Source organism: Neolamprologus multifasciatus, chromosome 1 (genome assembly GCF_963576455.1).
Source record: "Neolamprologus multifasciatus chromosome 1, fNeoMul1.2, whole genome shotgun sequence".
NCBI classification, from domain to species: domain Eukaryota; kingdom Metazoa; phylum Chordata; class Actinopteri; order Cichliformes; family Cichlidae; genus Neolamprologus; species Neolamprologus multifasciatus.
Window position 1 is genome coordinate 22,324,104 of NC_140439.1, and position 15,215 is coordinate 22,339,318.

General features: G+C 40.1%; 1 protein-coding gene across 4 annotated transcripts in view; it reads left to right on the forward strand.

Moving 5' to 3' along the window:
* Positions 1-285: 285 nt before the first annotated feature.
* furina (furin (paired basic amino acid cleaving enzyme) a) overlaps positions 286-15,215 on the forward strand; it is an 82,788-nt gene continuing 67,858 nt past the window's right edge. Inside the window, exons 1-2 of one of the 4 annotated variants that reach the window (XM_085175988.1) lie at positions 286-474; positions 7,865-8,182. In XM_085175988.1, coding sequence (XP_085032114.1) covers positions 7,979-8,182 — 204 coding nt within the window. In that variant the 5' untranslated portion in view covers positions 286-474; positions 7,865-7,978. Of the gene's footprint in view, positions 475-827; positions 1,085-1,109; positions 4,665-7,864; positions 8,183-15,215 lie in introns of those variants that run through there. The other 3 variants (XM_085176154.1, XM_085176237.1, XM_085176070.1) reach the window with 3 other exon arrangements.

A 15,215-nucleotide genomic window follows, 5' to 3' on the forward strand; every position in this document is an offset into this window, starting at 1 on the left:
AACCTTTTAAAGGTTAAGGAAGCTGGTAAATTAATAGGCCCAACAGCAGTTTTCTCAACTACAGTAAGCTTTATTGGCATACAGTCACGCACACGTAACAGATTGGCATCCACTGCGTGTTTTTCACTATAATAAATGACCCCTCTAGGAATCAATAGCGTGTTTGGCAGCTGCCGGACACAGCCTCTGTGTCGGCATGAGGGTGCGACGCCGCCTGTGGCCGGCAGGTGGGGCTGTAGCAGCGCCGCAGCTCGGTAGTTTTCCTCTAACGTCTCCGCTACATTCACGGCCGTGACGTATTTCCTGGGGCTTGTACGGACCACTCAGCCACACACCGGAGGGTTATCATGACTATTTATAACCAGCAGTTCGCTGTTATCAGTTTTTTTGCGGTTTCGTCGCGTCGTCGTCGGTTCTAACACCGCGGTGTGAGGCACCAACAAGCCGTGTGGAGCAGGATGTAAACGGCAGCTGGTAAGTTGAGCCGTCGGTAAGTTTCCTGTCTGCTTTAGCTTGTGTCGTTACTTGTTTGGGCTGCCAAGTTTACCGAGCCCTCGGTGTCAGGACCACCGGGTCCGTGACACAGGGCAGAACCGGACGACGTGTTGATGTTTTTTTTGTTATCCTGTCAGTTTGTGGGTGTCTGCTTGAAAAAGGGGGAGACCTCTCGCGTATACACACACACATGCCGAGCTGACGTCGACTGCGCCGCGTCCGGTTTCTGTGGTTGTTCCTGCGGAGTGGAGGAGAAAAAAAATCGTGGCGTTCGTGATCCGTGCTGTGAGGAGTAAAATGTGAGGAAATGCTCGGCAGGGGCGGATGAGAGAGGGGGAAAAAAGGGGAGGCACCTGTGAGACGGAACAGCCCAGTCTACCGCGGCGTCAAGTTTGCGTTAATCGCGGCGCGCTTACAGTTTCAGACATATTTGTCAAGCGCAGGAGTCATCATCGGATCAGCTCCAACCTCTTGCTCCGAGCCAAATTATGACAGCGTGTTGTTGTCACGGACTTAACCTGTGAGTTGAGTTTAAGCGACCGCAAACTCCGCCGTCAGCTGACACACGAAAACCTCTCAACTTTAGCTGGTAAACATCAAAGCGTTTCACCCCCCCCTTTTTTTTCTTGGCATTTAAGGCCCGAGAAAGAAGTTTTTCCTCCTTCCTGATCTGTACTGCAGTTAATCTCTGCTACCGTCTTCTGAAGGCTAAGTACTTGTTGTTGCCACATGCAGCTTATAGGAACTCTTGTATATCCAATGACTATGGAGACTGAGACACACAGTTTTTCTTTGAGTAATGTCCTGATCAGCTATTGCTGTTATTTTGGCACATGTGAGTAGTTTAAATGCTGTTGTATTAACCTCGCTGTCTGGCCTGCTTTACATACAAGTCTTGTACAGTTTAAGACATAATCTGGATTAGCTTTCCCTGAAAATCTCGTTTGGGGTTTATGAAATGTGACTGAACATTGAATATTAAGTGTCACACTATATGCTGCACTGATCGTGGGAGCTGACCTGCTTTTGTTGTGCCTCTGTGTTTTCCCCATTATTGTTACACCTACTGATAATTTTACCTCTCTGCTGTGGCAATATAGAGCTGCTCATCGTTATGGATAAACATAAAAACAAGCTGTAAAGCTCCTTGCATGCAGTGACATGTACCACATTACAAAAACACAATGCATGTTGTTTTGAATGCAAGCATTTGATGCTTTATAGATCTGAGCAAGCTTTTCCTTATCATGCCAGATTTTTAACGGAATTCATCTGTGCACTTGGCTCTTTTAAGAAAAATTAAAACGTAGAAAGAGCTCTCAGGGTCAGAAAAAATATTACAGAGGTGTTTATATAATACATTAATGCTGAAATTGCAGCAGGAAGTCTGGAGAAGTAGTTAGATGACAACACTGGAACAAAACGCATGTTTGGGGGGGGCAGATGAGCAAGTTTTTTTTGTTGTTTGCAAGCACTAATAGGGCAGGGTGATAATCAGTCCTCCAGTAACCCCCCAAATAGGTTTAATAATAAAAATTATAGCTCACTCCTAAAAAATGATAGCAAAGCACATGATATTCTGTGGACAATGAAGGCTGTGTTTTGGTTTGTTTTTTTTTTTTGTTTGTTTGTTTTTTTAAAACTGGGAACACTGCACTGATGATGTGTTTGGTTTTAGTTGTGTGTCTAAGAAGGTGTGATACGCAAAAAATGGGAAAATGGTGAGAACATGCACCCTGGGGATGAATAAAAAGCCACCCCTGCTATTAGAAACCTGCATTCAAGAGCATAAACAATACCAGGAGAGGTTCAGCTTGGATGTTTTTCATTGTACTCCTGGTATGTTGAATGAAAGGGTTTTATACTTGCAGCTGTGCCAGGTTTAGGTTTAACACAGGGCTTGTTCTATAAAGATGCACAGCGGTGTTTTTTTTAAATTTTTTTTTATAAAGCACATGTGAACCAGTAGTGGTCCCAAAGCTCTTTTTCTTTTTCGTTCTCTTCAATAATACAGGTATCTATTTCAAAAGCAGGCTTCATCTTGAGTTCTTTAGTTCTTCAGTGGAAATCTGTGACAGGAAGAAGTTAACACTGCAGTTACACTTCTCAATGAATTCTGTTTTCCTGCTTTATTCAGCAGTGAAACCTGTGTGTCATCCAGAGGCTTTCCTCAGCACATGGAAGGATAGAAACACGAATATTCTGCTGGTTCAGTCGGCTTCTTTTAAAAGGTTATTCTTAGGGAGAGGCCTCTGTCTCTAACAGGGGTGGGATAACCTATTAAGAGGTTATTGATAAATGCATTTTAGAAAAACAATCATTGCAAAGCTGATTGGTTTTTGCTCATCACCATTTAGAACAGCTGATTAATCAAAATGTTTTTAAAAAGTAAACGCGTGAGAAACTCCTTTCAACCATGTTCGAGATGTTGAGAATGCATATTGTGATAGTATTTTATTTTTTTAAACCAGAGGGTACTCTGCAACTTCCTGTTTGCAACATGGGTTTGGAACGCAACAACCAACTGATCTTAGCAGAGCTGTAAACTATCAAATGTTAAGAAAATCTGTTTCTTTGTGTTTCTGAAAGGAGGGAAAAATATTGTCTGACATATTGGAACGTGAGATTTTGAAATTGCCAAATACTGCTAATGATACTAGGGGTGGGTGATATAGCCTCAAAATTATAACATGATATTTAAATGAAATTTGCAATAATGGTATTTATAAAGATGTATGAAAAACAGTGAAAGTGTTATTGGTGGTTGCAGCTTGCAGGCAACAGCATTTATTAGTGGGAACAAAATGAAGGGTAGTTTCCGATGACAGACTGCCTAATTCGAAATGTGCATCTGTTGTCACAGGGTGCCACCAGCAGTAGGAGCATTATAGTACAACAACAGTGACACATTAAAAGTCAAATGAAAGCATAAAAGTAGGCTACGTAATGTTTTACCTGGAAATTTTAAGAAACGCTTTTATTTTTAGCAGTCATTTCCATCCAGGCGAGTGTTTGGCTCAGTCATTTGTTTGTGACTGGGTTGCACGCCACCAGGTGCTCGTATATCCTCTTTGCATGCCTTTATATCCTGGTTGTACTCACTGGTGTGTTTTTTGCCACAAGCGGTTAAACAAGTTTATTTGCACTTTTGGCTACAACAGTGCTATTGCATATGTATGAAAGAAAAAATGTCTGGGGTTGTTGTTAGGAATACTAGGCAATGTAAACGTGTGGCATCACAACATGTCAATTGATTGGAATTACCAGATTTTCCCTGAGGATTCTAATCTACACATTTAGAAACGCTGTGGTTTACCGTAGACGTCCAAGAACTGCTGACTTGTGCTTGTAGACAGTTTAAAGAAGTAGAAGTTGATGGTTTGTAGTATCCCGGATGCGAACGCTTACTGTGTATAATATTTTTGGCTTGAGCACTCCACTTCTCCGCTAATCTCTTGCAATATTTAGCAGAGAGCACTAATTGAATTTTTATTATGTTGTTCGTAGCATTTTCATGATTCAACTTATCAGTATCGTTATTGTCATTTCATCACTCTGCTACACACACAGATTATTATCTTCAGAACCCTCTGGAGGCTCTTTGAGTCGCCAACGGAGAAATATTGATTTTTGTGTATGTCACAATGTGAGAGAGAATCCTAATTGCCAGATATTTGAATTTCTCAAAGGGTCATATGGGCTAAATGCATTTGAGTTCATTTTTATCTCATTAAAATGTAAACAATAAACTGATGAGGTGTAAACTGTTTTCCTTTCTAAATTGTCCTGATGAGATTGGTAATGAGGGCGGTATTATCCTTTGAGTTTAATGATACTTGGCTAATTATAATATGGTGCAGGTTTTTTCTGTAATAACCTGTGTTATCGCAGTCTGACATATGGTATCATTTACCGCGGTAACACTAAAGACCTCGCAGCCCAGCGGTCGGCTTTGTCTTTGTCTCTCGCAGACTGTAAAGTAGTTGAGTGGTTGTTGGGCCACGGTATGTGGGTTTTCCAAGCTGACGTTGGAGAAACTGAGTGGTTGAGCACTGAGGTGAGGTCACAGGCAAAAGTGCTTTAAAGAAGGTGCGTGTCAAACCAAACAGAGCACAGGGATCGGCCACTCGCTGATACTTACTGCATTACAGGAAAGAAGACAAAGTAAAGTGAGTTATGCCGTCATATTAGTCTGTAATACTTTGAGTGCTTGACTCCTTTTAATTAGAAAAATCTGATCATTTTAACCTAATTTTAATACTTATGCAAATATTTGTTTAAGTAGCTTGTAACCTTTGAGCTTTTCAGAAGGATGTAAAATCCACACAGGAGCAAACTCTTGTGTGTCTATTTCAGTACAAATTGAGTGGGCAATGAAAAGGTAAACGTGTAATTAATATGGCGCGTTTGGATTAATTTTTTAATTTAGCTAGATATTTCTGTGTTTGTAAAACAGGCTTATCTGAACAGAGAGAGGGAATTAACAGGCGATGGAGGGATTTGGGTGTTTTTGAGATGTATTTCTGACACCTGATTTGTTCTGCTCGCTTTCTTATACATGTTGCTTTTTATTTATAGTTGTTTCTGATGTGAAGGGATTTATGCAATGAAAATCTACTCTTGAAACGTCCTGACATAGATTAGCAGCTTGACATGTCAGCCAGAGCCGGGCTGACCTGTTTGCTTGCTTTTTGCTAATGATGTGACCTGTAGCTTCACAACACACTGAACAAAGTCGGACCTAGTAAAGGGATGAGTAAATGTCTGGACTCTGATGTCTGATGTACACTTTTAAGTCCTCACCTCATGCAGCCTGTCAGTTCTACATGTGCATTATTTATTCCAGATAACAAGGAGCTTTTAAAAGGTAGATGTTGTTATTTCAAGCGAGTTGGCATGCTCTGCGTTAATCTGGTATTTGTGTTAGGCAATAAAGTTACCAAAGACATTTTGTTACAGTGTATAGCATCTGGCAGCAAAAGATAAAGATGTTTTGACACGTATGCAGAAGAGGAGGTTATGCCAGGAGACTTCCTCTGTGTTTCTGAGCAATAAGCTCCACCATTGGAGCAATAGTACAGCCACCATTGTTCTAGAAACTTTAATACTGAAGTGATGGAGATCTACCACATATTTTTATTTCATTTTTTTTTACATCAAGGTTGATATAAACCTAACAACAAAAAAAATCGCACTTAAAGTTCCACATTTAGGACAAATTGCTGTTAGAGGTGTTTTGACATTTGACAGTGCAGAGGTTCCTGGGAAGCAGCCTTGAGCTGTGTTGAGTGTTCAGCAGAGTATCAGCTTTTGATAACGACAAAATAGTGAGTAGATAATCATTGTGTTTATTTACTTCCACCAAGGAGGTCATAATCGATTTGATTTTGTTTGTTTATTGGTTAGTTTTCTCAGGCTTACTCAGTGTTACTAAAAGGTTTCCCGAATTACAAGTGATTAAACTTTGGTGTGGATGCAGGTCATTGTTATAGGAATTTTAGAAGGAGTTAAATCAGAAACCCAGAAGACATTGTCTTGATGTTCTAATGAAGAAAATGTAACAAACTAATCTGGATCCAAATGTCTTCCCTTATCTCAAGGCATGGACAGAAGTATCAGGCTGTTCTTGATGGCTCATGTATCAAGTTCTAAGTGATACACAAAGTTTGGTCACGTATCTGTTGATTAATGGGTTTTTCTGGTGTAAAATCCTGGAATTCTAAGAGAAGTTGACAACCAGTGTTGGGCCACTTGAGCTGATTTGGACATCTGCCTTGGATGTCTCCCAAGTGAGATATTTTTGACATATCCAGCTGAAACAAGACCTCCAGGGCAGACTCAGAACTTGATGGAGAAATTATGTTGTCTCTTGCCTGGCTTGGGAATGCTGCAGTGTCTTCCTGGGAAGAACTGGAGGAAAAACGACAGGGAACAGGACAGGGATTAAACATTCCTATTTAGATTGCTTCCTATTGCACCTCAAACCTAGATAAGGTGTGTGTGTGATGTAAATATATGTAATATTCATATAGTAAAGATGTTGTTTTGTGTGCTGTTGTTGTGATGAATGGATTGGTGGGATATTTTTAATCTGTCTTTGGTAACACTATGCACTAAAAGTGACAGCTAAATTTTCCTTCCACCTCTTAACACATCATGCGTGCCTCACAACAAACTGCTCAGGGAAATCTCGAAGCGCTTGTTTGTTCATTTGGAGTGCGAGATAATTTCAAGTCTTTTAATTTGTCGAATGGCTAAAACAGAGGCTGTAACACCCGCGAAAGGATGGAAAGCTCCGTCCCACAGCAGAACAGATGCGATGAAAAGGCCGAATGGAAGCACTTTATTTAGTGCAGCATAGTGAGCTTAAGATTACAACAGAGTTAGCACTTTGGATAATGGTCTCAACAGCCACAGCTGACCTTGACTCTAAACAACAGCTCGGATGCAAAATTGTATCAGCAAACAATCACCGCAAGCTGAGATCTCTCGGCTCGCACTGGCTGCTGTGGCTTGATAAGATAAATTGCTTTGTCTCATTCATAAGATTGTGTTAGATGTTTTCCAATGAGTGGCTGATAACGCATCAGTTAGCATTTTTCAAAGAAATGGCATCACTCAAATCGGAAACTTTTTTTTTCTCTCCTCTAACACTTGATGTTCTGTCCTTGGCCTCAGCCATTCGGTGGCTGCCGCTGCTACCTTCAGGCATTTAAACTCCTCCCTCAAGCCGATCCTGCACCTCATACCAAAACTGCCTCTGCTGTGATCCCCCAGCATCCGGGGCGTAGTCTAGCTTTCCAACCACATTTCTCCACCTCTGCTGCCAACTTGGTATACCTCAGCATTTTTTTATTTATTTTTTTTGTAAACGGCATGTACTGTATCCTCCCAAGAGAGCGTGAACACCACAATTTGCCGCTGCGTGTCTGACCGCAACATCATTTTGGGGCTGGGCGTCCGGCTCTTCCTGTGGGATTATCAAATGGCTGTGTTTAGCTGGGCTGCAACGTGCGTGGTCAGAACTCCTGTTGGGGTGGATGAACAAAACAGATTAACATATTTAATGTGGTCAGTTTTCTTTGCAACACCTCTGCAGTCACTTTACAGTGTAATTTAAAATCTGTAAAGTTCCACACCAAGCCTATTTCTTTCTTGTTCCCCTTTATGTTCTTTAATCCACCAAATAAAGGAAGGCGATAAGGTTAAAATTAAACTGTTTACTTTCCCCTCTTTCCCTTGCGTGTGTTTGTTCTTGTGTTCTGTGGAAATTTGATTTGTGTATCTTTAAATCTTTTGTTAGTTTAAAACCTTACGGTATCTTGTTTTAATACTGTACCTTTTGTTATTTTTTGCCTTTTCTTTTCAGGTGATTTGTGACTTTCCTTTTCTCTGACGCTCCGTGCACCTGCATGTACTGTGAGCAGCCCCGGCCTGTTGGAGAGGCGCTGTGCTCAGTGACTGTGCTGCACTAGGGGAACCCATGGCTACTGGCCATCCATCTCCCTCCGTAGGCCGCAGGTTCAGGCTGCTGGAGTTGCTGCTTGTGCCTCTGTTGGTGTTGCTGGTTTGTGGACCGGTACAGGGTCAGAAGGTCTACACCAACACATGGGCTGTCCACATACCTGGAGGTCAGGAGGAGGCTGATCAAATTGCTAGCAAACATGGATTCATCAACTATGGACACGTAAGTAATAAGCTGCATTTTCTTTTTCTTTTCCTGCATTTGCTGTTGCATTGTTTTCATATCGGAGTGTCAAAGACCTGAAGTACTCTTGATTAGGGGTAAACAGTTCATATGAAATTTAAACAAACCTCAATTTGACTATCTAAATATAGGGCTTATCTAATTCCTGAAGAAAGAAGGTGGGCTTGCAGCTATGATCACAGTGTGCCCTTGTTATGTCTAATTTCTGATTTGGTAAATTCTGTTATTATATTCTCTAAACATTTATGAAATCCTTTATGAGAGTTTCTTGATGATTTTAGTGATTATTTTTAAAGCCATTGTTTTCTGGCTTGCTGTTTCTCAGCAGTCTGAGAGCAAACTTTGTCATCGGAAGACAAGCACTCTGATTTCTTCACATTGTTGATGTTTCCAGTTAAAACCGGTTTTCTGTTCTTTGGCCCATTGTGTGACTGTATTGTTATGGTGTGATGAAGCATTATGTATTACCTGTCCTGCCAGTGCTTTTTTACATGATCATTGTTATGAGATGGGTTCTACAAGAAGCATGAATTTCTTCCAAGAAATCTGATTTTTAAATAGTCTTAAAAAAATGGTTTTAGTTTTCTTAGCGCTAGGTAGTGAGCTAGTTGGGACTGTAGGCTAAAACTGCAGTATACAAATATACAAACCTCCCCTAAAGCAGGAAACGCCTCATAACGTCTATAGTTTTTATTGATGACAATATTTAAAGAATCTAAGTAAACAAGACAAAGGTGAAAACACTGAATAATGAGCAGATTTTTGTGCATATTCGTAAACTTGGTACTGATCTTTTTTTTTGAACTGCTTTCAATATGCGAAAGCTTTAAAATGAAGATTTTACAATTCCCATAGTTTTCAAACTCAGAAGAAATGGCCAGCAACTTACAGATAATTATTTCCTGTAATCTTCAGGCACTTTTTAATGACTTCCTGTTTGGACTCGATGGAAACCAATTAACAAAGTTATCCTTTAACTCCATCACACCCTCCCCTTGCAAAGGAAAAAGACGGGAAAGGTTAATTTAGTCTTTCAGCATGAAGGAGTGTTTTCTTTGTCTTGACTACTGTTCAAAAGCTGAATTGTTGTCATGTATCGGTGATTAACAGCTAACCCAATAGGAGGGGAGAAATGGCTCAACAGGTGTCACACTAGAATAATAAGCTTTAAAGTCAACATAGAGCCAGTACCCATGTATGAAATAAAACCACAGATGTAATACTGCAGCTTGTGAAAAGTATCTAAATAAATAAATAACCTTCTTTTAAATTGTTTTATACGTCTGTATGGAATAGTAATGAGTCCCTATAAAGTTTTTATTATTTTTATTTCTTCTTGGAAAGGAAATGTGGCCAACATGTCTCGGGGAAATGGATTTTTCAAGCTTCAAAATTGTTTTGTTCTGTATGAAACAATCATAACGAGTAACTTTAAGTATATGTGACAGAGCTGTGTTACGTTGGATCTATTATTTCACCCCAAGAAAGTGAAAACTAGTGGATATATTTGTAAAATAAACTTTATTTAAACATTATTTAATTAGACTGGGGAATGGTTAAGTTGTTGGTGAGTGTTAAACACTCACCAACAACTCAAATCAATTCAAATTATACATGTAAATAATACTTTTTTTTGCAATGTCGCATAAATTTTAATAAAGTTTCACGTGATTTTTTTTAAAAACACTAACAAGCTGACAGAGTTGGGACCGAGGTAAGCTCGTAGGTAGTGACCCATTTGTCTCCTTTTTAAATGCCAGTGTGCATTTGTATTACTTTTGTTTTTCTAAATATACAATTTTTAAAAATGTTAATTTTGACTGGTTTAGAAAATGATTGAGGAACAAGCAGATGTTTCAGTCTGTGTAGCCTCACCTTGTTTTCAGGGAACAATATTCCGCACTGCACCATATGGTATTACTGGTCGTGACTAGGAATGTTATTCTCGCTCTGAATCACAGCATGAAGACTAGTGAGTAATCCTACACATTTAATCCTTTAACTATGTATTGGCTGTGAATAACAAGAAACCCAGACAAAGCAATTACACCCATGTAGTTACAAAACTGCACCCTGGAGATGAGGTTCCGCATGTTTCGGCCTGTCTCAGCAACTTAAAAGATTTTATGATGTTTTATGGAAGGAAAATGGACCGTTTTGTCTGACCAGAGGTAGATTGATGAGGTAGTCTTGACGCAGCATCTAGACAGGAAAAAGGGCAGAGCGTGGGTCTATCTAACAAAGCAGGCTTAATAAAGTTAGCTGGAAAGATGCTGAGTAAAGCCTTGAGGTCTCTGAAGTCTGAAACATGAACTGAATGAAAAACAGATGTTCCAGGTTTTCACTTAAATCAGTTATCCCTCTTATTAAACCCCTCCCCCCTTTTGATCCACAACATGTTATACATGTTTGGTGTTTTTGAGAATAGGTGAGTAAATACAGCCCAACATTAGATCCACTATCCTGCTTAAAAAGGCATCAGCCCTGACCTCATACATGTTCTGCAGGAAGAACTATGGCAGCCATCTTATGCTGCTAAGGAATTCCACCATTACCTGTGTCCTAATGTGCACATGCTGGGCTGCTGGCATCCTATGAAAACCTGGGTTTGATTTATCAAAGAGAAATTCACAAGACGGATTACCGATCGTTACCAGCATTAACTTCCTCTGTGTGCACTCAAGGTTAGTGTGGAAAGGACAAAAAAATGAATGATAACCTTTTTCTAATGATTTTGTCTTAACAAAGATGCAGCAGGCACTCAGTTTATTAAAGCAGTGAACACATTGCCAGAACTGTGTTTTGGTTTTAAGGGAATGGGTGGAAATGCTTTTTGTTCTAGAAGTCTGTGGTTCAAATGTCTTTTGGGTATTTTGAGCTGTTTGACACACAGAGACAAAGACATTTATAGATTTGTAAAACCGATGAGATGTTTTCACAGATGTCTTTTATTAAATCAATAGAATAGTTGGTGGTGAAAATGATCCCTCGTTGCAGCTCTAATTGAATTGACCGTTTTAGGCACAGGCTTCAGGAGACATCCAGTTGCATATGAAACCTTAAGAGTAAATGACATGCAACGCCCACATCTGTTCAGTCCTTGGCATTTTGCTAATGATCTTTGAAAGGTTAGCTATAACCATAAGTGATAACTAAAATAGAGACGCGCTCATGCTCTGCGCTGCCCCGACGGCATAACATCACTGCTCATTGATTAAAATGAAGTAATTCCTTCAGAGATGGAAACAAACAAATCTGTTTGCTGCTCCTGCCTACAGCTGATGGGAAGTGAGATTTGCTGTGTGAGCGATGTGTGGCCAGGCGTGGCGTGTGTGAGCAGCGGGGCTGTGCGTGTGGCTCGGTGTGTGCAGGTGTTCAAATTAAGCAGGGGAGCTGGAGGGGAGGATCAAAGACTGCAGCTGGGCAGGTTTTATAGCGCTGATGATGGTTGTTTTTATTTCGCCTTCACTTATGCTGCTCGCTCTATGGCATCCATACAAACCTCTCCCTTAGCCAACCCACAATTTTTATGTGACACGAGAGCATGTTCTCATGAAGGTGTCTGCATTAATTGCAGTTTATAGGTTAAAATTACCCATCAGTCCAACAGCCATCATTAGATATAGTTATCGCTGCTTGTCCCATCCTGGTCCTGTAAATTAGGTGATATGGGCGAAAATTGGGACCAAAAAAAAATCCTTCACATTAAAAGTTGGGGATAACGTGGTTGGCAGGAACGTCTGCTAATCAGAATGTTAGTGAGCGCCATTGTGGTTGTGTAAGATTATCCCATTTTTCACATATGGGTTACTTCATATACTGTTCAAATTTCAGGATGCACAACCGAGAACATTGGGTTATTTCAGATAATGATGCTCGCTAGCAGTAGCTAGCTAGCTTCTTGTGGATTTCTTATGAGTCTTGACAGTTTAATGGAAACTTCCACAGTGGTGCTTTGTCTTACCTTTTAACTTACAATGTCAGGTCTCCACTGTTTAGATTTGCTAATCATACTATTAAGAATCTAGAGTAACATCTGTGAACTCTTTCAATACAACAAAAAGGAATGGTAAATGGACTGGTTCTTATATAGCTCTTTTCTGCTCTACCTGAGCACTCAAAGCACTTTATGCAATGTGCCCCATTCATAAGTACTTTTTTTTTTTTTTTCTCTTTCTAGTGCTTTCTATCGAACATTCACACTCTGATAGTTGCATCGGAGAGCAACTTGGGGTTAGTTGCCAGGGATCAAACCAGCAACCTTCCGATTAGTAGATGGCCTGTTCTACCACTTGAGCTACAGCCACCCAAGGAGGCCTCATCTTCAGACGGTTACCCTGTACAAGTCTGTAATTCACTGACATGTTCAAAAGAGGCAGAGAAGTAAATTGGCAAAATAAAACCCACCAATGATGGACATGTCCAAACTCTGATGTGCCTAGTGGACCAAACCCTGGGCGAAGACATTTCTGTAAACAAAAAGATGAAGAACAAATCGTACACGATGCATTGCACGAGTCGGGTAGATATGTTTGAGATAATTTTGCTCAATGAGCGATTTGTTTTTATGTGGTGCATTCAGTTCATTATGTGTCTTTATATACCAGTCGGATTTATGACTGCAGCTACAGAGTACTTTTCCTTTTGAGTAATCTATGTGTCATCTGTTCTGCAGAGCAGGGGATTCACAGGCAACAAAAGTCTAGCTGGCTGACCCAAAGCAGTGAGTCAGGGTTATGTGTTTTCTTTTTTTAAATGGTAATGGATATTTAACTTTGATTTGACATTTTTGACATTTTCTCATTCAGTTTTTAGTATTTGTATTGAGGCTGCTGAATCAGAATCACAGTGCCATTAAATCAAGGGGTTTGTTTTTGTTTTTTATATATGTATAGTTTTTGTTGTTGTTTGATCTCCCCTTATTTTTTTTATCTTTTTCAAGTTGTGTTGAAGGTAAACTTCACTTTAAGTCCAGTTTGTTTTCTTTTACTGCAAATCAATCAAACCGAGCCAGAGACTGTGAGACTCGAGCTGGTTGTTTTACGGTGCAGAAACTTGAAAGCTGCCATCAAGCTGTTGTCTGATGGCAGCAAATCATGTAAAACTCTTGACACACTAAGTGCACAAACTGTCACAACTGAGCTATACTGCCTCTATGTGCTACCCCTTACTTGGCTGCCTTTATAAGTCTTTCTTTTTTCTCATCCTCCCTTGATTGTTAAAGGCAGAGATGTTCCTGTAAATGTGCCTCAAATTAACCAGACTATCTCTTTTAAAAGTAAAGGGTTGCTCTGACCAAGTGGTCTGCAAATAGATTACGCCTCTCACTTTGACATTACGTCAAGATTATAGGGCCATTTAAGAATAAGGATAATAATTAAAACTAAGTAAAAGTAATAAAATTAGGAAACTGCTGACTCACACTGTGGCAAATGGGTATTAACTGCCAACTTGTGTCTCCGGATGGTTATTTTAAATTTTAAAGGCCCAGTTTCTTGCCCAGATCGTCAGACGTGCGTTGCAGTTTTTCAAGAGGACCTTAAATTTTCGTGGCACATCTGTTTCAATTGCTCCTCCATTATGCTGGTATTTAAATAAATGGTCAAATGGGATTAGGGGAATTGCTGTTGGTGGTAAGATGTGATTTGATAAGGACTGACACAATGTTAAAAATCATTATAGTGTGATCAGTGAATGGGATCAGATGGAATAAGATCAAAGGCATAATTGAAAATGCAGCAACATAGTTTCTGAAAATGTCGCAGGTCAACCTTGCGTTTTCTTTTATTGAAGAATCGTGCTGCTTGTACTCGTGAGGTATTTATGTAACACCATGTCTTGGAATTACTAAAGAATGGGGAAGTTGGCATGTCATCATTTTTAACTTGTGCTTCCATGGAAGTCTTAGACGTTAACACAGTGTTGCTTTTACTGCAAAGAGCTTGTGTCAGTAGAACCTTTTTCTGCTTCCTCCTGCTCCTGGAATGTGAAGGATACTAGTGTTTGTTAATATGAAAAAATAATAATAATAATTTAAAGTAATTAAAATGTTTCCTTGGTATTGGTAAGTTTTTCCCTCTGATTATTCATAAACAGAGGTGGAATCAAAAGGATAATGAATCAGTAGCTCATTTATTTGTTCACTCACTTCAAAGCCAAAGTCCTCAGAAGCCTGTCACTTCCCTTCTTGTGAGCAGTGGTTTTATGTTGCTGCTGGTGGATAAAAACGCCTGTGTTCTTGATGCTGATCTATTTAGAGACCAACTGCCCTCCTGGCTTGTTCTGCTGGTCTACCCCAGGGCTTTGCTTGTAAGAGAGGATTGTTTCTGTATAGTGCTCTCACTGTACTCCATGGCACCATCTTGACCCGTTTCTGTTGTGTAATGTGCTCATTTCTTCCTCCTTTTTGAAGTGGTAAGACCCCCCCCCCCCCCCAAAAAAAAAAAAAGAAAAAAAAAAAGATGATTAATATTCTGTCCAGCACAAGATTAAAGGAGTAGCGAAAAAAGATGGAAATTATCTCCAGTTCTGATGAAGTGCATGTGATGAGTCTCCTGTGTCTCAGTAACTCATGACACAGCAGCACACTTAGAGCCCTTTTACACAGAAGTGTTAACTTGGTGTGTTGATTGTGTTGCAACATTTATTGTGCATCTAAGCCCACAGACCCACAAGCCTAGAGACCAGTTGGCGACACCCTGGCAACTACTGGTTACTGGGGAAACATGTACATACCCCAAGTTTTTGCTGAAGGTTGGTGGGAGTCGACAGCTGAAATTGATTGCAAAGAGTTATATGGCGCGGCACCAAAAACCTCCTCGTTATTGTGAAAAGTAAGAGGCAAACTGGAACTTTTACTTTGAAGGTGATATTCCATACGTATTCCATACATATATTCCATTCCACTACGGACGACCGCATCAGTCTGCCAGTGACCAGTGGTAGCACCCTGTCTGTGACTGATTTCACCTAGCAACAGCGAGCAAACACTTACCAATCAGTCATTGAGTTT